This window comes from Apodemus sylvaticus, chromosome 4 (genome assembly GCF_947179515.1).
Source record: "Apodemus sylvaticus chromosome 4, mApoSyl1.1, whole genome shotgun sequence".
Taxonomy (NCBI): Eukaryota; Metazoa; Chordata; class Mammalia; order Rodentia; family Muridae; genus Apodemus; species Apodemus sylvaticus.
This window is the reverse complement of record NC_067475.1, coordinates 47,081,859-47,106,960: the sequence shown is the minus strand read 5'-3', so window position 1 is coordinate 47,106,960 and position 25,102 is coordinate 47,081,859. Positions and strand designations below refer to the sequence as shown.

Below are 25,102 nucleotides of genomic sequence, written 5' to 3'. Positions count from 1 at the left end.
GGATTGAGGCAGGCCCCACAGGAAGTACTCTTAACAGGTCTGAGATGCCACCTTGAACAAAGTCATAGAGATGCCTTCCTAGTTCTTTCAAGGCACCCTTCCCTAAGGAAAAGACATGACTTCCAAATGTGGGTGAGGCCTGGACTACTGCAGGAAATGGAGCAGCTCAGAGGCACTTGAAGAGCAGAAGACACCCAAGAGGACCTCGGCAGTGGGCAGTAACAGCAATGAGGGGCATCCTCACACCTGAGAACTGATCAGAAATGGATCTCCAACCCTCAGCTGCTCGGTGCTGACATCAGAGACTGCACATTTGCTACAAGTAAGGCTCACATATGAAGCAAGAAGAAAAGCAATCTATTTTAAATTCTTTCCCTAAAAATAAGAAACTGCCCTGAGTGTGTGATGGAGAATCTCCACATGGGTTTCTAACTGGCAAACTGCAACTGGATGCTGCTTCCCCAGAAATGCTGAGGTGTTGTGGATATTTTCAAAGGACTAATTAAGCAAAGGAACAGAGTAATCTTCATGCAGACTGCACCTGGCAGCAGATAATCTTAAGCCACACACAGATTAATAACAAAACCATTAAAATTGAAGACCTAAAGGTCATCCTTTTCTTCCTGCAGCAAGTAAATGAAGACCATGCCCATATGCTTTCTACCTTTTAAATTGTGTTTATTTTCAAAGCCTAAAACTATTGACGATTCTCTGGTCAAAGGTGTATCAAGGAGCCACCAGGATCCTCAGAAGGTAAAGGCATTTGCTTGCAAGTCTGGCGAAATGAGTCTGATTTATGATACCAACATAAAAACTGTTTTCACAAACCTCCACATCTGACCTCCACATTCATACAGTGGCGCACATACTTCACGCATTATACAAATGTACAAAAATAATATAACAATTTTCAGAAAGAAATGATATTAAAATGTAATCACTCAAATGTCTCACTTCAAATACCTTCCCTTCTGTCTTCCTAGGGTAGTTATATTTACTTAGTTTGTGTTTCTTTCCCCTTCAAAGTTTCTTTTCACAAAATATGTATATATGCCTATTTTCCTTTTTATATAAATGACTGTAGAGTTCTTATAGAATGTATGCTATACATCTCTCTCCTGGAAATAGTGCTTTTTAGGGATTATCTTGTTCTCAGAAGACTGGATCTTAGAAACCATCCCACATCACTAGACACCATCTATGTTCTTTTTTAGAACTCCCTTGCACACAACTTCCTTACTGACTTGCTATTTCCAATATTTTGCTTAGAAACAAACAGACAGAAGAATAATTTTGTGAACATATCTTTTTATGTTTTTGCCAATTTATCTCTGGGCTATGGCTCTAGACAGAGAATTGGTTATCCATAAATGCCAGTATCTTAATATTTCTCTTTACAGAGACAATACTTATTCCTATCATCAGTATATTGAAAGGCCTATTCTGCCCATATCATTATTACAAGATTGTAAATTTATCAAGATCAGTAAGACATGCTGTCTTATTGCAGTTTGAATCTGTCTTTGTTCTTGTTGTTGCTGTTTTATGAGTGAGAATGAACTACTTTTATAAGTCATTTGTAAGCTGAGGAGATAGGGTCACTGTCTCCAGTGCAAGCCTGAGACCTGAGTTCAATTCCCAGGTCCTACACAGTATAAGGCAGATGTGGTGGTGCAGACCTGCAGTTCTAAGGCCAAGGAGGCAGAGACAGGCACACTTCTGGAGCTTGCTAGACAGCTGGTTTAGCCTATCCAAACATGTGTCGAAGAAAAACAAGGGTTGCCAGCTAGCCTTGCACATACGTGTACACATGCATCCAAACTCACATGAACATTATACACATAAATATGTGTATAGACATATCATTTGTAGCATACCTTTTCTGTGAACTATATAAGCCTGTATTTCTGCCTATCTTTCCATTTTGTCAGTCCTTTACAACTGTTTCTGGCATCCTGGAGAGTAAACCCAGGGCCTCACATTTATGAAGCAAGTGCTCTACCCCCGAGCTGCATGGCTTCTAGTTTAATTTTTATTCTTAGTGGCTGTCTCTATAACAGTCGTATTTATACAAGTTGATTATGCCTTTTGAATTTCCTTTTATGTTTTTTCCTATGCCAAATTTTATTCCATATAATTTTATTCCATATAATTTATTCTGTGTGCATGTGTGTGGTTGCACAGGTATCACAAAGTATGTTATGCATGATGATCATAGGAGGACTTACAAGGGTTTGTTTTCTTCTTTCACCATGGGGTCCAGAATGCAACTTAGGCCCTCAGGCTGGTGGGAAGTGCCTTTACCAGTGGAGCCAACTCGTCCGCCATCCTCCACACGACTCACCTCACCCACCATTTCCTTCTAGGTTTGAGCCACAGCCATCACTAGTACTCTCATGCGGCTAAGTCACTCAGTCATGGCGTCTTCTAGTGCTAACATGCTTTTACAGTTTACTTTTCTGGCTCAAAGCCATTGGCAGTTTCTCCAGGTCAAGAATGTAAGGCACAATTCCCCACATGGCAATGCCACTGTTAAAAGGCATCTTTTATTCCTGACCTAGGACGCTGCATTTCCACAGAAAATGCATCTGCTTCTGGATTCAAGGATCTGAACCCCAAGTTAATCTGCTTTTTTAGGCACATCTCTTTCTGTTATAAAGACTACATTTTATGCTTGTTTTCCCTTTCCTTACAATCAATTTTTACTAATTCTTCTCCAGAGATGGAAGGAAGGAAGGAAGGAAGGAAGGAAGGAAGGAAGGAAGGAAGGAAGGAAGGAAGGAAAAAAGGAAGGGCCACCGCATTTGTCCAAATGTCTCTTTGGCATCTCTGGCAATAATTTCATGTTTTGTTCTTTCCATTGTTTAATATGATATATAATATGTATAAACTCTGTAATACTAAATTATCTTTGCATTCTTAGAATGAACACAAATTGTACATGATTTCCAGAATACTTTTTGAAAACAGCACTGAATGTTCTAAATTATAATAAATCTGCAATTGAATAAATATCAGATAATTCATAACACCTGTAGCTTGAAAATCATTTTCACAAACTACAAATCTGAGGTCCCCGGGGATGGATTTGCCAATCACTTCTAGTGGCTTTGACAAACACTGAGGAATGATGCCATTCGTTGATTTATTTTAAGGAAGCAGAATCGTACTACTGTGTAACAAGAAAACCTCTGGAGACAATACACACCCTGCACAGAGCACTCAGTGGAAGAGTGGAAGCAGGCAGAGACCCCGAGGAAGTGCTCGGCACCTGTACTTTTCTGCACTTACCTAGTCAGCCGGTCACCAGCCACTGGTCTACACTGACAAACCCCCACTCTTGTCTAAGTATGGGGCTGGACATTCAGAATACAGAAGAGAAAAAAACATATGAGTCACATACCTTAAAGTGACCCTCAGTGGATCACTCAGATATATAATCCCCCATCCTCAAGTATGGAAAACCTGAGGCTCGCTTCAATGCAACGGAATACAACTAAGGCAAAGTGAATTTAGGATGTATTTTAAGGTTCAAATATGTTGATTTTTATTTAGTTCATCAAGGAAAAAACCCTGGGTATGCCTGACTTGATTAGGGCCAAGCCCTTAAGAGAGGGACTAAAGTGTTGGCTGAGGTCAGCTGCTCCCTTGCCGATTTTGAAGAAGTAAGCCACTATGAGCTCACCAGCTGCATGCTCGGGATTTCTGCTGACAACCACAGAAGCTTGCAAGATGACCCTGAGCCTCAGAGGAGGCGGTGGCCCCAGCCAACACATCAGTTACAGCTTTGTGAGGCCTGAGCAGAGAAGGCAGCTGGGCCATGCCCAGAATACTGATCATGGAAACTGTGAGGTAACTATCCAGCCTGGGACAATCTGTGCAGTCCGCCATTCCCCACAGCTCCCTTCCTATCTCACGTTTAAGTCTTGAGCCACTTCACAAAGACAGACCTCATTCATCCCAAATAATACTGCAGAGAACTACACCAGGATTTCAAATCTTGGGGATAGGAAAAAAGGGAAAATGTGAAATAGAGGCATCTTAAAAGTCTTTAATAAAAGCAACAAAAGTAAGGTGTAGTTTTATACTTTCTCTATAATGACTCATGAAAGAAAAGTGGTCATAAATGAGGAATTCTACATTAGGGTTGTGAGGATTTGGATCTATGTATACATTACTATTTCATTAATGACCTCCCCTCCTCTAGATGCTAGATCCTGACAAAGAATGCGCCACTTTTGAGGGAAGTGTGAGACTTCTGCTAAAATAACAGTACAACTCTGTTCTTCTTGCAATGTTATTTATACACACAGAGCTTACAGGGTTTCAATAGAGCTTCTAACGCAGACTCAATTCTCTCGTCTCTGCAGGTCAAATCTAAACAGGCTCTGCTGCCTTCATTTAAACTATAATGTCAGATATGTTTGATATTTAGTAATCTTTGCCCTCTGGTTCTGGAAACTCACTTTACTTCTTAGAGCAATCTACAGTATATCAATTCCTATTTTCCATTATTATCCTTGGCTTATAACATGCTCAAAGTATATCCTGTGTCAATAATCCATGAAAAGGCATTTAATCACATAATCATGAAACTTCAAAGCAACAACAACAACAAAATTCACACTCATGGATGACAGAGCAGAACCAATCCTCGGCCTAGGTCTCTAGATTTCAAAACACCACTGTGAACAAAGTACACACACTGGTGTCAGACTGAGGATGAGAGTACCGCTGAACTGATGCACGGATCTACTGACACCCTGCTACATAGAGCACCACTGTTTTAGAAAAGGTGGGTGATAAATTCAGAGGTGTAAGTAGTTAGGAACAAGGGGAGCTTCAGACGTCTGAGCTTTCGAAAATCCTCAGAATCGACTGGAAACAGGAAGAAGGGACTCATAGATTAAGACACCATGACTGAAGGCGCAATGAAGGCGACTGCGTGCATCTCCCATACATAGCAAGCTAACGTGTGGGGCTATGCCCGGGAACTGTGATGGAAACAACTCTAGCCTGACAACCAGGCATGAGGCTGAGAACAGCATTCTGACCCTAAGACATTTATTCTGGAAGCATCAGTAAAGTATTCATAGCTTTAAAACCTTCTGAAATGTCTACTTATTAAAGATCAGCAGACCAACACTAACTTGTTAGGTGAGTCAACTTTTCATTACTATAACAAACAGACCAAGCTACCACGAGCAAACACAAGAGAAGGGGCCAGAGTCTCACTACGTCCTTCAGGGACACACCCCAGTGGTCTGAGGACCCTCAACAGGCTGTACCTGGTTGCACCATCTCCCAGCTGTGCTCCAATCAAGACCAAGCTTTTACTACATGGACCTTTCTCTGGGTGACACTTCTACTCCAGAGCACATATATTTTGTTTGTTTGGGTTTTTTTTTTTTTTTTTTTTTTTTTTTTGATTTGGTGTTTTTGAGACAGGGTTTCTCTGTATAGCCCTGGCTGTCCTGGAACTCACTCTGTTGACCAGGCTGGCCTCGAACTCAGAAATCCTCCTGCTTCTGCCTCCCAGAGTGCTGGGATTACAAGTGTGCACCACCACCACCCAGCTATGTTTTGTTTTCATGGTGTGTGTGTGTGTGTGTTGTGTGCATGGCTGTGTGGGTGTGCAGCTCTAACCATGTGACATCTGACTTTAGGACAGAGGAAAACCATATGATAGGTCTGATGCTGAAAGGGAAATGGATTATTGAGAAGCTCGTATGGGAAGACCATTCTTCATAGAACTCGCTCTTTTCAATCTGAATCATTTTACATTCATGGCCCAGTGTTTCCCTCAGCAAAGAATAAGCACTTGAAGAGGAGTTAAAGTGACTCCAAACCTACAAACTGCTTGTGTTTTAAAGTATTAATTAGCTGTTTGGAAAAAAAAAATTTCCCCCAGGAAAAAAACTGCAAGGGGAATGGGCTCTAGATGTACTTGTAACATGCATACAGTGTTAACGTCTGATAGTAAACAATGGCATCGAAGCTACCAATGCTCTTTGAGGGAAACTGAGCATCAGATGAAAATAAAGCTCACTCCTGTACTGTGATCCTATTAACCAAAACCCTGATTCCCTCCTCCTTGTCCAGGACACAACCCTGTCCTCAAGTGGCTAATTCATACTTTATAACAATTGAGGGGTATTTAGGATCTATCTCTCTCTCTCCCTCCCGTGTGTGTGTGTGTGTGTGTGTGTGTGTGTGTGTGTGTGTGTGTGTGTGTGTAGGGGAAAAATGGGTAAGAATAGAGTTTGTTGAAGTAAAAATTTCTAAATATATTTATTATGGTTTATAGACAAAGGCAAAAACTGACTGAATTAGTGTTCTGTCCTCAGAATATAAAAATGGTGATTCAGTAAAACCACTGCATGTTTGTTACATGGAAGCATCACATAACAGACTCTTTTCAGCACTCCTGAGTCAGTGCTATTGGTTTCTTTCAATATTTGTAGAGACCCTCTCTGCCAGCATCTCCTAACTTGGGTTCTTCGTGTGAACCACTAAACACGCACATGACCAGAGTGAGGGCCACTTAGTTCCCCAAGAATAGCACAAGCCCAGCACTCTCTAATGCACAGGTGGGAAATGCTGAGTACTTGTCAACAGGTGCCTTATATACTCAGACGTCCCCAGAAAGCCAGTTGGTAAATGGTGTTAGACTCCAGCCACTGTAACTCCTGGGGAACAGTCTCCAATTTGTTCATTTTCACAAAACTTATACAAGCAGCTGATACAATTCTGAGAGATTGTTTTCTTCTGCTTCACACTGCCCAAAGAATAGTAAATGTAGCCACTTGAAAGGCAAACCACAACGGAAATTGTTAGGGAACGCCTAAAAACATTTCTGAAAAAGATAAAATGCCTACCATCTCTTATATATGACTATATGACGATAAAGTAGCTTCCTATGTGTGCTTTTTGCTCATTATAAAGCACAAATAATTAGAATCAATTATAGTTTGCCAAAACTGGCATCCTGGTCAAATCATGTATGTATGAGCAATGACTGATCAGTTGCTTTAGAGAATCACCTGCAAAGCTTGTTTTTTTCATGCTCTTCCCTGTGATTATGACCAGTGCTTGTCATTGCTGAAACCTTTAAATCTGCCTTGAAAATGAGTATTTTCCCTTAATATGATAAATAAATGCATTATTTAAAACTTCTTATACAAAACAGGAAGGCATTCCTTGGTCTACAAAGCTCTTATTTGTACATCTACACGACATGTTTTTGTTTTATATGAGTACAAAACATAACAAGGACGAGAACTAGAAAACTCCAGAAAACTAATGACAGTGATACAACAGTCTAGCATGCTTCAGAGGCACACTGTAGTGACACGCAGCGCCGGGCCCTACTGTGTCCTCTCATAAGCACAGGGCTCCCTCTTTCTCAAGTGGTGAACACACTCACATGAGGTCAATGGGCCTTAGAGCTTGTAACAGTACAACCAACTTCATTCCAGGGCCAGCTTCCTCATGGGAGGAGAAGGGAGCAAAGCACTGTCAACTGCACCCGCGAGCCTTTTCCAGGAACTAATATCATTCTCTCTGCAGCGTCCAACCGGCTCCTCACTGAGAAACAAAAGTTACCCCAGTACAAACCAGTTTTGCCCAGAAATTCTCACTCCCCATTGCTTGGACCAGAAAATGTTGGGAGAAAACCAACTGTGGGAAATGACCTTCACTGTCAGAGGGAAAACCGAATCTGTCTAGATGAGAAAGGACAGAGCAGGATTCCAAAACACACTTTACCTGAACAATATGGTGCGGAGAACATGTAAAGATTGGAAAGAAAAATACTCTTTTGTTTTCTTGCTCTGTAACCCAGGCTGGCCTCAAACTTGAAGTCTGCTCCCTCAGCCTCCCAGGAGCTAGGATCATAGGTGGCTGTCACCATGCCCAGAATCTAAAGGCTCAACAGCATACCAGAAGGTACGTCTGAGTGGAGTGGAGCGCCCTCTCTGCCCCTGTAGCTGGGCACGGTGTCTCTCACACGGTGTCTCTCACGGGTTTTACAGGAAAGGCAATACTGAGTTGGTACTTTAGATAAAGTTTAAGATTTCTCAGGTGGGCTTATGGGAGATGGGAGCAGGGGTGCTCCTCAGTTACCCTTCCTATTTTAGCTTGCAGTTCACCCCACATACTGTACACACACCTCCCACGTTCTGGGTCACTGAAGAGCTGAGGTACTGGCCTGCTTTCTCTTTACTCTTGGTTTAGGTATCCATGTGGACCACGCATCCTGTGGTCTCCATACAATGCTCGTCTCCTCCACCTCACTGATTATAACTCAGACCTTCCTTGGATCTTGATTTTAAGCATGTCACATCTATTTTCATTTTATGTGTATGAGTGTCCTGCCTGCATGTAAGCACTTGTGTATGTGTGCGTGTGTGCACACATGCAGAGTGTAATTTGTGCTGGTTAACAACTCCTAAGCAGGGGCTCATTCAGTTAATTTTCCTCTCTTATAATCGCTACCTTGCTCCCTGTCATAGTAGCACTCATCCGGCAAAACTGCACGCCTTGTAAACCCAAGTCTTTGTATCACTCTATACCGTCTACAAGCAGCTAAGACGAGAGGAGACACACACCCATACTAGTTGTTTTTATACTACGCTCGTGACCACAAACCTCAAAGTAGATCCTGGGTGCTTCCCGGCAATCTCGCTTTCCACTTTTACAGTGAAAGGCTCTGAGGGGGCTGACTTGGCTTGCCCCCTTCCTGACTGTCTCTCCTTGCTCTCAGCTCAGGTTTTCCTGTTCACCACCCTCCCCAGTGTCTGCTGTAAGTGACCAATCATCCGAGAGCATCTGAGGGGCTGCTTATTCTTTCCTGTTGGAAGCACTTTCTTTGGAAGGCCTCAGAGTGCTCGCGGCTCTCCTGCCTCACTGCACTGCACTGCGCTGTACTGTGTGTGTCCTATTACCTCCTGGTATACCCATTGCTTTACTGACTCCCTGGTGGGGGTAAGGGATTTGCTCTGTGATCAACTGCCCAGCTGAGTAGGTACCATGGGGTTTGCTGAATGACTTTCAGATACACTACAGCTATTCAGTGTCTCAAAGAGGTAAAATTTTAATAGCCACATCATACATTTCAGTAACTAATTGTATTATGATCAGGATGTTTCCATTTCTCAATATGTTTAAGTATATGGAAACTAAAAGTTTTTGGAAATTGAACAGTAGGACATAAGAATAAAAGGGAGTTGTACTTGTGATGACTGAGGCTGCTCAAAGCACTATACTAAAAAGGGAACTGCTGCTAAGCCAGTTTCAGAAGGACAGAGCCACAGACTACAGGACACTTCCAAGGAGAAGGAAGGAGTGGCGTGGTGGCACTGCTGCCAGCTGACCGCTAGACTGTGACTTTACACAGCTGTGTTAGCTGAGTGATGACAGCAATCAAGCCCACAGCTACACAGCCACCACCCACGAGGAGCCTCACAGGAGCGCATAACACAGCATCTCAGGCTAGCAGTGAGCAGAACCCAGCTGCGCGTCTGCAGCGCCTTCCAGAGGAGGGAAGTGCCACTCTTCCAGTCTTCTCCCAGAGACAACTCCATCCATCCCAGGGAGGAGTTTTCGTCACCGCCGTGGCTCCTATGCACGTAGCCCTGACCCACACATCCACAGCCACGAGCAGTCTCATCAGTTCTACCCTTTTCTGCCTTTATTCAGGCGTCTGCATTGCTGCACTGACCTAGCTACTGTGGCCTCTCCCCTGGCCCGTTATGGACTCTTCCAGATGCTCTACTTGTTTATACTTGTACCTCTTGCAAGCGGCATTAAAATAGCTTCTTACTTTTGATATTTCTTCTGTTCTGGTCTTTTCTTTTACTTTATTTATTAGAGTCAGGCTCTCACTATGTAGCTCTGTGTAGCTTAGAACTTGCTATATAAGCCAAGGTGACCTCGGACTCACAGGGATCCGCTTGCCTCTGCCCCCCAAGTGCTGGGATTAAAGGTGCCACCACGTCTGGTTAAAAACTATTTTTAAAAAATCAAATCGGGAGGCTGGACAGATGGCTTTGTGGCCAAGAGCACTTGTTGCTCAGTTCCCAGCATCCATCTGGTGGCTCTCACTATCTTAAAATTCCAGTTCCAGGAGATCCGACAAGCTCGTTAGAACTCAACAAGGCACCAGGCATACATGCAGGTCAAACACGGTACACAAACATACAGGCAGGTAAACCACTCACATGCATAAAATAAAATAAATTTTAAAATTACAAATCAGGGTAGGAGGACGCAGATGAGTGGCGGGTACCTGCCAAGGGCGCCAGGCTTTGGCCTGGTCCTCAGCACCGCAAACAAAATAGACAGACCAAGGGTCGCTCTACTGTGATTGCCCACTGCACATGACATAAATCCACCTCACCATTCAGTCTCTGCGGGTATCTCAGTGGCCAGCATCAAGTCCTACCTGAGCTTTGTACATATAAATAATCATATCAGAGGAAACATTAATGTATTGATTTGACTATCTCTCCCCTATGGTAAGATGAAATCAAAATAGGAGGGATCTCAGAGCCAATAAAAGAAGCTACTTGTGGAAGATGGTATATAATGATCTTTTTTTTAAAAAAATGTATTAGACATCATGGCAAGATAAGTTCATTGTATGAATATGAATTTACCTATTACTTATTTTTTGTTTGTATAATAAATGAGTAAGGAGATAACAAAGAAAAAATCCAATTTGGAAATAAAAAATATAACTCTTTAGGGTGAAAAGCCTAAGTTCTCCCAACTCAAATCTGTAGTGTGCCAACTCCTTTGCCAGTAGCAGGACACTGATTTGCCCGCAGAGCTACGGAGAAACAAGCAGACTCTGGGACGAGTGCTAAATGCTTTGGAAGGGGGCTTCAGTAGAGTTGCTACAGGGAAGGACTCCACTTGGAGGGCAAATCAGGAAATGTTCCCTGAAGGGCGATGCTTCCTAGGAAAGAGGTAGACTTGAGGTGCACACATCTATAGGGCCGAGGGAAAGGGTATACCATTAAATGCAGGAAGAGTTGAGAGAGGAGACATGGACGGGAATGCAGAGGGCTCATAGTGTATTTAGGAAACAAAAGAAACGACTCACTGGAGAAGACAGTGACTGGAGGTAGGGCAGGAGAGAGGGAGGGAGGGGCTGGTTAACGGAACTAAACGATATCTGGAAGTCTCATTAAGGATTTTGAATTTTATTGTGAGAGAAAGAGTCAGAGATGGATAAGATAATTGCAGTATATCACATAAGCTGCATCAAAGAAATGTCACTGCAGCATAGCAAGTCTAGAAGAAGACAGGGGACAAAAAGGTCATTACATCAAACCACAACAGCAGGGGCCAGAGTTCTGGTGACAATGGGTGTAGACAGAGCAAAGGGAATGCTAGGATCATACTAGCTAAAGAACCATTAGGAGCAACTAAGACCATAACACACACCACCACCAAGTGCGCTGAAGACACCCACAGCAAGACAGGAGTCACAGAAGTGAGCAAGTCTGTCGGGAGCTGGTCACATCCAAGCTAATTCAGGGGAGTGTGGAAAGACTTCCTAAGAGGAGAAGGCATTCTGAGCTTTAGAAAGGCTGCCAAACACCACTTGGGTCACTTTGCAAATAGTTAAAGAATAATCTGCATGTTTAAAATATATGTCTATTTTTAGGGCAGAAACTGAAAAACAATCACTTTTAACTTTAGCACTGCAATGCCACGGCGATCTATTCCATCAGTCTTAGTCAATGCTGTTATAAAGTCTCACAGTCTTATTTCTCATCAGCATTCATCTCACTACAAAAGCTTCTACTGACAGTAGAGATACAGAGAATGATAATATTATTCAAATTTTAAAATAATCAAATGCAGCAAGATAAAAGAATATAATTCTATTTTTTAAAATAAAAATGAAGCCAACAATAAAGTGTGTTTTAGGACAAAGGACTGTAGATGGTAATAATATTAACTACACTGCGCACTTCAGTAAGCAGTCATTGCAGACAGACTCCCCTACACAATCTTCATAACGCACCCGCTTCACGGGAGGGGAGTGAAGGAAAAGAACACTGAAATGGCAGAATTCAAGATGGTTCAGGCAGGGGCAACACTGGTACTAGGGTCTGACATTGTCAGATCTAGACATAAACTATAATATTCTAGTTAATGTAGTTTACATTGCCAAGATTTTATACTATAGAGTGTATGGTTCAAGATTTGAATTATGATCAATGACTTAAATGTCAAAAGTCAAAAAGTAATGTGAAAACTCCAGGCAAGATATAAATGGGAAATGCATGAAACTGTGAAGACGTGAAGAGCCCTGGATAGGTATTGTTTGAAGGATCAAAGGGAAGGCCCCACGATAATCTGCATATTAGTTCTGTTGTCGCCTCCCTCTCACTTAGTAACAGAACAGTCGGACCACTTACCTTACAACTATAAGAACGGCTATGAGAATCGAACAGATAGGATCTGCTATCATCAACCCGAAATTCTGCATCATGATGGCAGAGGCTATTACACCAATACTCCCGAGTGTATCCGCTAGAATGTGTAAAAATACACCTAGAAAGAAAGCATAGGAGAGATTAGAAGAGTAAAGTAGGAATATTTCTTAGGACTATACCCAAAATTTCTTATATATCAAGGAAAAAAAATTAGCCAGGAGTACTGACTACTTAGTAACTGTGTAGCAGAATATTTATGAACTAACATACTGTTTTCACAATGACCAGTTTAAACATCTAACTGGTAGATTATGCTCAATCGTAATAGAACAATAAAAATGAAGCAGTAGAGAAAATTAGTTTTAAATAATGTTTACGAGCATTCACCCTCACTTTAAAAAAGGTTAAATTGTTCTAGAAAGGAAAGGGCATCAGGTTAAAATAAATAAACGGTTAAGAAAGCATTTTAACTTTGAATACATGTACACATAGAGCCCTCTGCTGGTGATTTAAAACATTGCTTAAGGACTACAATTTCATATGAACCCTAACTCTACTTAACCTGATGCTAATTATCCGAAACATTCCACTACCTAAATTTGTTATTATCCTCAAATTCAGGAAGCAAAAAACAGCAGTTACCTGACTACGACAAGAAAATACATTGTGAAGCTGGACGGTGGTGGCACACGCCTGTAATCCCAGCACTCTGGGAGGCAGAGGCAGGCGGATTTCTGAGTTCGAGGCCAGCCTGGTCTACAGAGTGAGTTCCAGGACAGGGCTATACAGAGAAACCCTGTCTCGAAAAACCAAAAAAAAAAAAAAAAAAAAAAAGAAGAAGAAAATACATTGTGAACCTTAGAAATTAAGTACTAAATAGGACACTGGTTAACTGCTTAAGAACTCACACCATGAAGATTAATAAGTGATATTTGCCTGGAAAACAACAAAATTCTCAATAAAGAAATTATATATGCAACTCTTTTTGAAACTACTTAAGACAGGAACTCACTCAACATGTAGATATTTAATGAATAAAATTTGTCACCAGAAAACAGTCTATAGACATTGATACCAATAAAAACAAAAATAAAGAAGAGCATACATCATTGGTCCTCAGCACAACTGCTCTGCATGAACTGGTTAAGATGGTACACCTGTGACCAGCTTAGAAATTCATGTCACATTTCCTGAACAATGTGTGCCAATTAAAACTGAAGGAAACTTTATAGCAGCTAACTATACAGTAAGCACCACTGAGTCACATTAAATCTAATTGTTTGCTGGGAAGACACCTCCCCTGCCACTGTGTAATTTACAGCAGGCCGCAGCCAATGGTACTCTGGCCTTGCACCCTGTATTCCTTTACAATCTGTGCAGACCACAGCACACATGTGGGGGGCACAGGACAACTTGTGGATGTTGGTTCACTCCTTCCACCACGTGGAGCCTGAAGACTGATCGATCTCAGGCTGTCAGGCCTGGTTGCGTGTATCCTTCTACAGGTACCTCACCAGTCCCAGAGGTGTTCTATAACAAATTATTTGTTTGGGCAGATAAAAATGAAATGTATATTCCTACTGGTAAATACTTGTAAATAATCAGCTTCTCTATAGTACTTTAAATACCAAAGACTAAAATATATATGTATCAAAACCAGTTTGGTTTCAAAAACTAAAAACTTAAAGAGATGGATATAAATCAATACAATTGAAAATCCCTATATTACAAACTCTTAAATGTAATAACATAGTTTTAAGCTTTTGTATTCTCCAATCAGTGTTTTGGTAGGAACAGAAATAAAAATAGTTCTGAACAATGAAAAAAGTGGGGAAAATAATTTGTTCTTCATTTTCCTGATGCTGGAAAGTCCCTGCCTACATGTAGTCCTAACAAGAAAGCAGGCTTCATTAGCATACATCATTACTATTTTATAGTAACTATTTATGAAAAAGAATCACTAAAGAAATATATGAAGTCTGCTTAACTGACATAAAATTGAAACCCTACAACACATGTAATACACTAACGGTCTAGCACATTTAAACTTGGTACACTAAACTGAAGGTGCACAAGCAATTGAAACCGCATTAGCTTGAGGGGCTCATGTGTGAATGTCTGGAGAGCTCTTGGGCAGGACAGCTTTTATATCAGGCAGTAACAGCTGCCCATCAGCTTCCTCCAGGCCCTCCTGAATCCAACAAACTCATGCATTTCAGAAATATGAACTCATTTTCATAATCGTTTGTACAAAAGATAATAAAAGGCTACATTGGGCTTTTCTTCCTGCCCTTTATAATGATTTTTCCTAACTAAATATAAATTTTTATCAAAGCCAATGGTAGCAGTTGATATGGCTGTTTTAAAAATGTACAAAGACGCTTTTAAAAGCAATGCCATATATTTTGAAAATGGAAAACTGGTGACAGAAGGCAGCCTAAGCCTTCCAGTATAAATCTCTTCAGGGATGGAGAACCACAAAAAGCAAGAACTCAACCTAGAAGGAGTAAAACAAAACACATGCAGGAGAGGTTGGCTCCGAAGCCACTGAGAAAATGAGACCAAAGTTGGTTTTAAAAAAGCAGAAGAACCTAAAAGCCTTGACAATAGAGTCTGGGGCAAACTGAGAAAGAACCCAGAGGAAAGCACCAGCACTCACAGACAGATGAGTTTTCTCTAGCTGGTGTCACTTACATGACAATAAGCTCCTGTTTAGGTATCAATAATTGATCTTTCACAGATGATAAAGGTCTCACTGGATTTCATTCTTAGCTCTAAATTTTCCTACAATTTAAGAACATATTGAACACATTATTCTTGGAAAAACTGTAATGATTCTAGGGAGGCAAACACACTACCTTGGAGTCGCTGTAGTCAGGCCTAGTACTTACCTTTAGCAAGCTTTTTCAATTTCTTGTATTTTTAAAATTAAATCTGAGAAAACAGTTAAGTGAAAAAATATCGCTAATATACATAACATAAAGTGTGAGTGTGCATGTGTGCGTGAACATGTGTACGTGTATGCGTGCATTCATTACGAACGGTAACACTTACAATACTATTACCATGGGCTAATTGTTCCTTAAAGGAGAACTCCAGGCAACTGAGAGCCATGAAACCAGCTTCATGAAATCAAGAAACCCACAACTGCTTGTCATACCTTGTAAAATCTGTCTGCTGGGTCCTGCCGTTGCTTTGAAGGATGGGCCATCTGTAGAGAATTAGTTAAGTTATTTTAAAACATCTCTTAAGTTCCTGATCCAAATGTTTGCAATTCAGAGTCCTTTTTGCTCAACTGTATGATGGAAGTATGAGCATACAGTCATATTAGACTTACAAAATTAAACTTAATCACATAATTAAATATAGGTGAGTTTAGTGAGGGCAATTTTGAAATGTAACAAGGGTATAGAATATTCCAGAAATTCCTAAAATAGAAATAAAAATCACAAGAAATTCCAAATATTATGAAAATTTATTAATATTGTACTAAGGAAATACCATCTAATACTTTCACAATTGGAAACCTCACAGAGAATGAAATTGCTGCTTGGACCTTGACTAGGTCCCTGAATGTCAGCAGGGACTGGCAGCAGCAGGTAGCTGTGGGACAGCAGCTTTCAGAAACTACCTGCCCGTACCACAGTCTACAGGGAAGACAGCTGCTTTACTGTAATACTGTCTTGTATTGTGTGAACTGCCTGAACCACTTTCCATTGTCCACTAGGGCAGAGACAAAGCCTTTGCCATAGCTGTGCCCTGGGGTCTCAAAGAAAGGCTGTGTACCACAGGCCTGTGAGTGAGCTACAAAGGATTTCAGCTGAGCTGTCAATCAATAAGCATCCATGAGGGTACACTTGTGCACTGCTGGCAAAGAGGAAAGAGAATGACGTATGCAATATGACCACACGTGCTGCCAAGCAACATACAAAAAATTAAACTTTAGATCAGTCATGTGTTCAGTAGGTCATGTGTTCAGTAGGTTAACGTGTGTGTGTGCAGGGGGGTCCATTCTCTTAATAAAATTCCTTTTGGAGAACACAAAATTTTCTTTATGATGAAAAGAAAAAGGACTGTAACCTCTATACTTAACTGTCAGAGGCTACTAACCAGTTCTGCAATGAAACAAAAAGAGGCAAAAGGTGCGCAGCATTTGTTTAAGATGAGCAGTGGAGCCCAGACAAGCGTGGGAGCGTCAGGACTCACTGGCTGGAGGCTGTGTGTGTCTGAACACTGCAGCAGTGAACCACCCTGGCAGAGCGCCGGGCACAGGCAGCAAAGATAAAGAGCAGGACACAGCATGGTGCTGACGGGTACGGCTCCGCGGCACCTAAAAGAGGCGGCTGCCACAGAGAGCCTGCTGATGGCCAGAAGCATGGCCCTTACAGAATGCTGGCTCTTGAGCCATGCCCGAGCTGCCGCACGTAAGGAATATCTACAAGAGTCACTTTGGACATCAGTGTTTTGAAAGGAAGGGATAGTCCACTGACAAAAACTCCAACTCCAATTAAAGTTAAGTTGAAAAGTTCTCTTGGTTGTAGGGTATCCGTGGCAGAAGCTGGCTAGCTAACTGTTTCTAGAGTCATTTCTTTTGCCTCCTGAGTCTACACCTTAACCGCTTCCTTTGGGGATGCTGTGGTGTGCTAGGGAGTTGTGGATAAACATGTACCAGACATAAGCCTCTTCTAGAGGCACGGCAATGCCTACATGGGACTGCAGAGGAGCCACTGGTCCTGCCTTCTGCAGAGTGGCTTAAGAGCTTCCAAATCAACACAGCCCCTCACGGTGTTGCACTCCTTGAACTACAAAGCTCAGTGAGGTGCAGAAGGTCATGGGAAAAATAAAATCCAGGGACCTTTTCTTACATAACCCTAATGGTCATGATGTAATTTAATGGTCAAATCCTAGCAGTTTTGCAACTATTCATTAGTTATGTGTGTCTGCATACACATGTGTGTGCATGTACTGTACTCACACTCATGGAAGTGAGAAGACAATCTAAGGAATTGTTCTCTTTTGTCACCATGTGGGATCTGAGGATCAAACTCAGGTCATCAGACTTGGCTGCAAGCATCCCTTAAATACTGAGCCATCTCACTGGTCCCAAATCCTAGCTTTTTAATTTATTATTTACTGTGATTTGCTTGTGCCTCAGTTAATGAGGACAGGAGCTATATCTCCTTCAACAGATTATGGAAAAATTATAAAAGTGACCACATATAAAGTTCTTAGAATATGTTCGGTACATCCTGAGCACTCACGATAATAATTGCAATGCCATAAATATTAATCAAACTCCTACAAAATGAACCTGAGCAATGTTAAAGTTTTCCTCCATCTTCCAAAATGTATATTTTTATTAAAGCCTAAACACAAAATGCCTTTCTAGTAAATTAGGTAAAAAAGAAAAAAATCTTTAGCCTCATTAACCTTAGCGTGTGGGAGGTTGAGGAAGGAGAAATGCCATGACTTGGAGGCCAGCCTGGGCTACGTAGTGCGTTCTGGGCAGCCTGCACTCCAGAGTGAGACCCTGTCTCAAAAAACAAAACAGAAAAAAAATGAAATAAACAAAACAAAACAAAAAACTTTTAATTTAGAAATTTTTTGAAGTAAAATACTGTCTTGGCAGGTCATAACTAACAAAATTTGAGACAAAACTACGTTAATTGACTTTTTCCTTAATGACTACAAAAATTCTGAATGTGAATAAGTTCGAGAGAAAAATAAACTTAAATGTATAGCATATGTACTTATTGATTCATATATCATTTTCATATGTGATCTGTCTACACATTGGCATGGGAATTTATGTACATGAATGTGTGAGGCCATGACTTCCTCCATCTTTCTTTCTTGAGCCACGATTTCTCACTGGTCCTGAAGGCCATCTATTTAGCTAGAGTGCAGTGGTCCTCAACCTGTGAGTCATGACCCCTTTGGAGGTGGCATATCGGACATCCTACATATCAGATATTTACATTATGATTCATAAATAGCAAAATTTGTTATGAGGTAGCAATGAAATAATTTTATGGTTGGGGGTCAGCGCACTATGAGGAACTGTATTAAAGGGTCATAGCGTTAGGAAGAAAGGTCATGAGCCACTGAGCGACGGCAGCTTTAGCTTGGCCCTGTGAGAAGGCAAGCGGGACCACTGATGAAGGCATAGCCTTAGGTTTGTGGAGACCTAAGGATTTAACAGGATTATAAGATGAAGCTGAGGTGTGGCATCATGTGGCAGGGTCTGAGGAGAGACCATTCAGCCATTGGAGAAGGCGCATCAGTTCAAGTAGAGACCGCAGCAGATTGGAGATGTCAGGAACATGAGACATCTGCCGAGGACAGTAAGAGGTGTGAAGAGGAGTCGGCCTGAGCCTGGGAGACAAGCTGTGTGCTATGGATGAGAAAGCTGCAGGCGAGAGGCTACCTGAGCCCAGAAGATCTGAAGTCTCAGATGGCAGGCATCAGCTACGAGACTTGGAATCACACCACAGACCTGGGTGTGCTCCTTAAGTTGTTTCTGGTCGGTGTTTTTATCACAACAGAAAGCAAACTAGGACAATGTTCAATGAAACTGTGTAGAAGTTTCATCCTAAAATATTATGCATTAGGGGACACTAGGAAATGCAACACTAAGGAGGCAGAGACTGAACTGTATCCAGCCTGGGGTTATGAGTTTCAGGCCAGCCAGGGTCACACACTGAGATCCTGTCTCAAAAAGTCAAATGCAGTGAGTAAACTAATTATTTAATGAATTAAAGTATTATGTGCCAGAAATCATATTCTTTGCTATTTGCACTAATACTTCAGAAATTATTTTATAAATTTGTGAGAGATAAGCAATTTTCCAAAATTATTTTAGCATAATGTATATGAGCAAAAATGTTGAAAAGAATCAAGGTTTACAGACTTGTCAGTGTAACTGTTTCAAAACATAGCATATTAGATTGAAAGAGGTCATATGAACTGACTGATAGGATTACTACACCAAAGTAGAAAGCCTCTGCATGGCCAAGGAAAAAACGAAAAGAAAGAGGACTCTTAGGAGTGTAGAGCAAACCTCTACGTCTGGCTGTTCATACCTAAGATATAGGAAGAACTCAAACAACGCAAGGAAACATTTTGTCAGATTGAAAATGGTCTGTGGATATACAAAAAGATATTTAATACTAGTGCTAAGCAAGGAAATCAAATCAAAATTTCAAGGGAATTTTTAGGAAGACTCATAGTTATATATTTTTTAAAATGTACTGGCAAAGCTGGGCGGTGGTAGTGCACACCTGTAATCCCAGCACTCTGGGAGGCAGAGGCAAGCGGATTTCTAAGTTCGAGGCCAGCCTGGTCTACAGAGTGAGTTCCAGGACCGCCAGGGCTATACAGAGAAACCCTGTTTCGAAAAAAACCAAATCCAAACAAAACAAAACAAAAAAACAAAAACAAAATGTACTGGCAAGCATGTGGGGAAAAGGAAATCCTTGTACACTATTAATAGGAATACAAACTGACGCGACCTCTACAGGAGTAGTCTGTGGCTCCTCACCATGGACACAGCTACAGCGTGAGCAGCAGCACCAGTTCTGGGCACATGACCAGAGGAGCTGAAACCCAGATCCCAGTATCCGGATGCACTTCCACTCACTGCAGCATAGCGGTCCACACTCAAGACATGGAAGCAGCCTAAGTGTGCCTGACGGGTGAACGGGGTTTGCTCTTCCTTATGAAAGGGAAATCTACAATTTAGAATGACATGGATAACTTTGGAAGACATGTGAAATGAGTAAAACAGAATGATAAAGACCAGATAGCATTCATATGCAGAAGGTAACAGAGTCAAGCACATAGAAACAGAGAAAGGCTGGCACTTCGCAGGGGCTGGAGGTTGGGGAAGATATTGTCAGAGGACACAAGGTTCAGTTACACCGTTTATGCATAAGACCAAGAGAGCTGTAAAACACTGGAGCAATTACAGCCAACACGGCTACACTTCAGTTTGTCAGGGGGGGTAGGTTTTATGCTGTACTCGAATGAACATGTAAGAAAGAGGTGGGAGGAAACATCTGTCGGGCAAACTAGTCCCCGAGACCAGGCATAATCAATGACTGTGAAGAGCATTCTCTTTACCAATCATGTTTCAATAAGAAATTTTGAAACTTTGAAGACTATAAAATTGGGCCTTAGAATATCCACTCTTCAAGGCTGTTCTCATTGTTTTTATATGGAAAGCTTTAGTATTATGTCAGTATGCCCAGTACCGGTAAACATCAAAGTGCATCATTTATTTAAGGTATGGTCAGATTATGTTACCTAGGCAGTTGTATTAATCTATACTAGGAAAGTGTGAATAAAAGATCTGAAATAAAATATGTTGATAAATACTTTATAACTTAATATCTACTACTATTACAGAAAGATCTCTGAAGCAATATGGAAGTATTAGACCATCAACATGAACAGCTATAATAAAAATCGAAAAATCTCTACCATTTTCATAACATATACTACAAAAGGACTGTCAGACTTGAAATAATCATAATTTTCATTTGCTAAGCTTCAACTGTTTCTCTTTCACACAGTCAAAATCCTAGCATTGTCTTATACTCACTAAAAAAAGAAAAAAGTAAATTCATTGCCTTACTTTCATGTAACTCACCCTGGAAATAAGTTAGACTCCCTAGAGGCTGAATCTGTGTCCTTTCAGCAGACCACTCTAGCAAGGAGAAGTCACCTCAAACCTGGTTTAGGAAACTAGTGCTCTCCAGGTGCTCTGGCGGCACTTACCGTGGGAATGCGAGTGCCCGTGCCCGTGCCCATGGCCATGGTCATGGCTGTGTGCGGCTCCATGCTTGGCTTCGTGACTATGGCAATGATCTTCGTGGCCATGGCTGTGATCTAGAGCACCATTAAAGAGGGAATGACTGTGTCCATGGCCTAGAAAGAAGAATATTAGAACAGAAGATATGTAAAATACATAATTGGTTACAATAACACTAGTCAGAAGAATCATGTCTACAAACTCAATGTAGCCAACACTTGCTTCTAGTAAGTACTGCTAATGCACTCAAACAATCTCGGAGTTTCTACTATGGAACATGGGAATAAACTCTGAAGGCCAGGAAAGCCAAATCCAGCAGGGTCTACAAGAGACCTGCATCCCTGATGGCTGTCCAGTAGGCCCCACAGAGAAGCTCAGCCAATCTTAGGATCCTCTCCTAAGTCACAAGATTCAGAAAACAGCAATAAAGCAACCGTGTCAGAGCTCTGGCAATCAGTCAGAGCCAAAGAATGCAGAAGCGTGTCACCTAAAGCAGCTACTAGGCTTTGTTAAGGGGCCACAGTCTTCCTTCCCAGTCCAGGAACCAACAACCCAAAGCCACCAAGCTGTAGATAACAGAGAGATCGGGTTGCTTTCAGTGTACTGCTAAAGCACCAAGCTCTGGTTAGTCCTTATTTTGTTCAGCAGTGCAATTCACAGGCACAGTCTCCAGTCTAATCTTAGACTGAGAACTCCGCTGAGCCCCAAGCCCCAAGACAGCAGTGGGTCATCCCAGCGTGAATGAGCTGCTGCCACTGAGTTCTAGGAACTTCAGGGAGACCTCAGAGAGACGGACCCCATGGGGAACTTGGAAAAGCAGCAATACACTCCTAAGAACTCCTAAAAGGGTGTGCACGGGCTGTGTACACGCCTAAGAAAGACTGAGAAACAAGAAACTGCCACCCATCTTTCACTGACCCTGAGCAAGCAGGAAATGAGTTAGGGCAGCCTCGCAAACCAGGAGGCACAGTGGGAAGATGTACTTTCTCAGAGATTCCTTTGTGAGAAGAGGGAGATTACAAGCAAGTCACTTAAGGAACTTGACTAAACTCTGAGTGGCTACTATGTGTGCCCACTAGTAAGTAAGACAGGATTAAAACAAAAGAACAATTTTAAAGTAAAAAGTACGAGACAACTCAATAGCCACATGCTACAAGAAGCATGATTTATCAGCTGGCCCAGGAACGACTGAAAGAAGAAATAACACAAGAACAAAACACCAGAATCAACTAGGGGTGATATGATCTGATACCAGAATTCCTAATATAAGCAATCTAAAGTGTCCATCTCATCCAGGAACTAGCCAACTGACTAAAGATACTTCTGAAAAGGCCCAGAGATGGACTTAATAGGCAGATTTTAACTAGGTATTATAAACACATTCAATGAGCAAAAAGAAACCGAGTCTAAAGACTCACTAACAGTAACAGCATAGAAGTCACAAAACCAGATGCAGTAGCTCATGCCTACAATTAAGCACTCGGGGTTGAGGCAGCAGTCAAGTCTAGCATGGGCTATAAAGCAAGGTCTTGTCTCAAAACAACAAAAATATATATGGAAGGGGTGCAGAGAGGTGAAGGGGGTAACATTAAATACCAAAGATTCTGGAATAAAATAGCCAATTCTAGGATTCAGTAAGAGTTCTGAGCTGTAGAACCTGAGGCCGATATACAGATGGGTAAATAGATATCACACTCTCAATATCTCAATTTCTTTCGCAGAAGGAAAAGGGAATGAAGAAAATGATTCAGCGTCTCCAGAACACAAGTGAAAGAGACAAGAGAAACAGGAGCCTATGGCTAGAAGTTACCACAGTTTAATGACTATTACAGTCAAGAAACCCATTAAAGTCCAAACAGAATGTGAAGTTGATTCAGATATCACGGCTGATGAGAACCAAACATGAGACAACCTTGAAGGTCAGCTTTTCTTGCTTCATAGCAAATGTCCATCTGTAGTTCAGATAGTAACAGAACTTCCAGATTCACAGAGCAGCCCTCAGGGAGGCCAGATGGAGGTGGGCCCTCTCCTGGTTCCTGTCCCAGATAACACCTCTGTGTTGCACTGTGCAGGACCCAGGTGGATCTTCTAGATGTCAGCAAAAGCCCAAGAACTGAGGATCTCACCATGCATCCTAGGTTGGCCCAGAACTAACAATTTTCCTGCCTCCAGCCTCTCAATCCCTGAAATTATGGGTAGGACTCCTACTATTTAGACATAATGTCAATCTGACTCAGGGTTTTAGCTGAACCCCACATCACACATGAACATGTGCATACATATGCAGAAGAAGGAGGAGGAGGAGGAAGAGAAGAAGAGGAAGAAGAGAAGAAGAGGAGGAGGAGAAGGAGGGAGAAGGGTTGTCTCAGCTTTGCCGCTAGGTTTCAGTTAAGACGAACCTCAAACAGCTATTCCTATCCCATCGTCAGGTAAACTCATTTGCTTGCTGCTAAGCTCAGCTTCCGACCCCTTCTAAGGAATGGTGCCCTCAGATCAGATACCTACACTGAGAAGGTCCCCCTCAGGCATGCCAACCTCATATGCACAACCCCTCACTGAGAATGTCTTCCCACAGATTGTGTCTGTGACATTTGCTGTTAACCTTCACAGACTAATCCCTTTAGGGATTAATTTGTATAAAAACTTAAACACAAGCATCAACTCCAAAAAGTTATTTACAATACATAAAACAAAGGAAAGTAGCAATATTAAGTAATATATTCTGTAACTTATAAATGAAGTCAGAAAAAACAATAGAGAAATAGTTATTGTCAAGGAACACACCAACAGATCATTCGACTTTACTACTAACCAGAGACATGAAAAAACTAGAAGCCACCTTTATCAAATGTGAGCAAAACCACTATAATCTGTAATATCAAAGGTTGATGTGGGTTAGGGAGAAAATTGATACTTATATCTATTTCTGGAATTGAATGACAGTCATTTTGGAAGGCAACTTAAAAACTAAAAACATATATCCACTAAAAGTGTATATATATTTTATGAATTCTACTTATACATTAACACATTGAATTAAGGGGCTTTTGTTTGTTTTAGCTTTTATTTTGCTTTGTGATTAAAACAGTTTCTCTCTATGCACCCTAGATGGACTGGAATTCACTATGCAGAACACTAAGCCTGAAGCCAGCGTTACTCCTCCTGCCTCTGTTTCCCAAGTGCTGGCTGGGATTGTAGACATCCTGACTCCATACCATGCAGCTTTCTGCGGTCAGTGACAATGTGCGTTCATTACGATAAAATGATTTTATAAATTAATAAAAGGAAAATGCAAACTAGTAGACCAACATCTATCAATGGAAGGATTTAGAAACACATATAGTAAATTACAAATACACACACTTTAATTTAATAACTAGATTTGTGGTTTTCTGATGCCTGTCTTTTAATATGAATTAAATGTTACATAAGGCAGCAGTCTAGAGAGATCCACACGACCATGTAGCAAGCACAAAAGCTCTGGAAGGCACTGGGATGGAGGGCTATGGAGAAGCACAAGGGAGGCTCAAGACGACAACTCTGAGATCTAGACATCATACTTTTGTAACTTTAAGATTATTAATTTCTAGAGTATTTAATGACAGCAACATGCAAGACAGAAAGATAGGACGGAAGGAAAGAAGGAAAGAAGGAAGGAAGGAAAACAGATAAAAAGAAGAAATGGTAACTGGCAAGTATATCTGTTCCCAAGTCTGAAGACCTGAACTCTCCCAAGTTGTCCTCTGACACTCCTGTGTGCGCATGTAGTGACAGTCACACACACACACACACACACACACACACACACACACACACACAAATGTTTAAAAATGAAGAA

General features: G+C 41.4%; 1 protein-coding gene across 1 annotated transcript in view; it reads right to left on the bottom strand.

The window, feature by feature from the left end:
- Slc30a7 (solute carrier family 30 member 7) overlaps positions 1–25,102 on the bottom strand; it is a 65,431-nt gene that overhangs the window by 22,019 nt on the left and 18,310 nt on the right. Inside the window, exons 6-8 of the mRNA XM_052179389.1 lie at positions 21,231–21,380; positions 15,613–15,663; positions 12,435–12,570 (exon numbers count right to left, since the gene is read on the bottom strand). Of these exons, the coding sequence (XP_052035349.1) occupies positions 12,435–12,570; positions 15,613–15,663; positions 21,231–21,380 (337 nt within the window). The remainder of the gene's footprint in view (positions 1–12,434; positions 12,571–15,612; positions 15,664–21,230; positions 21,381–25,102) is intronic.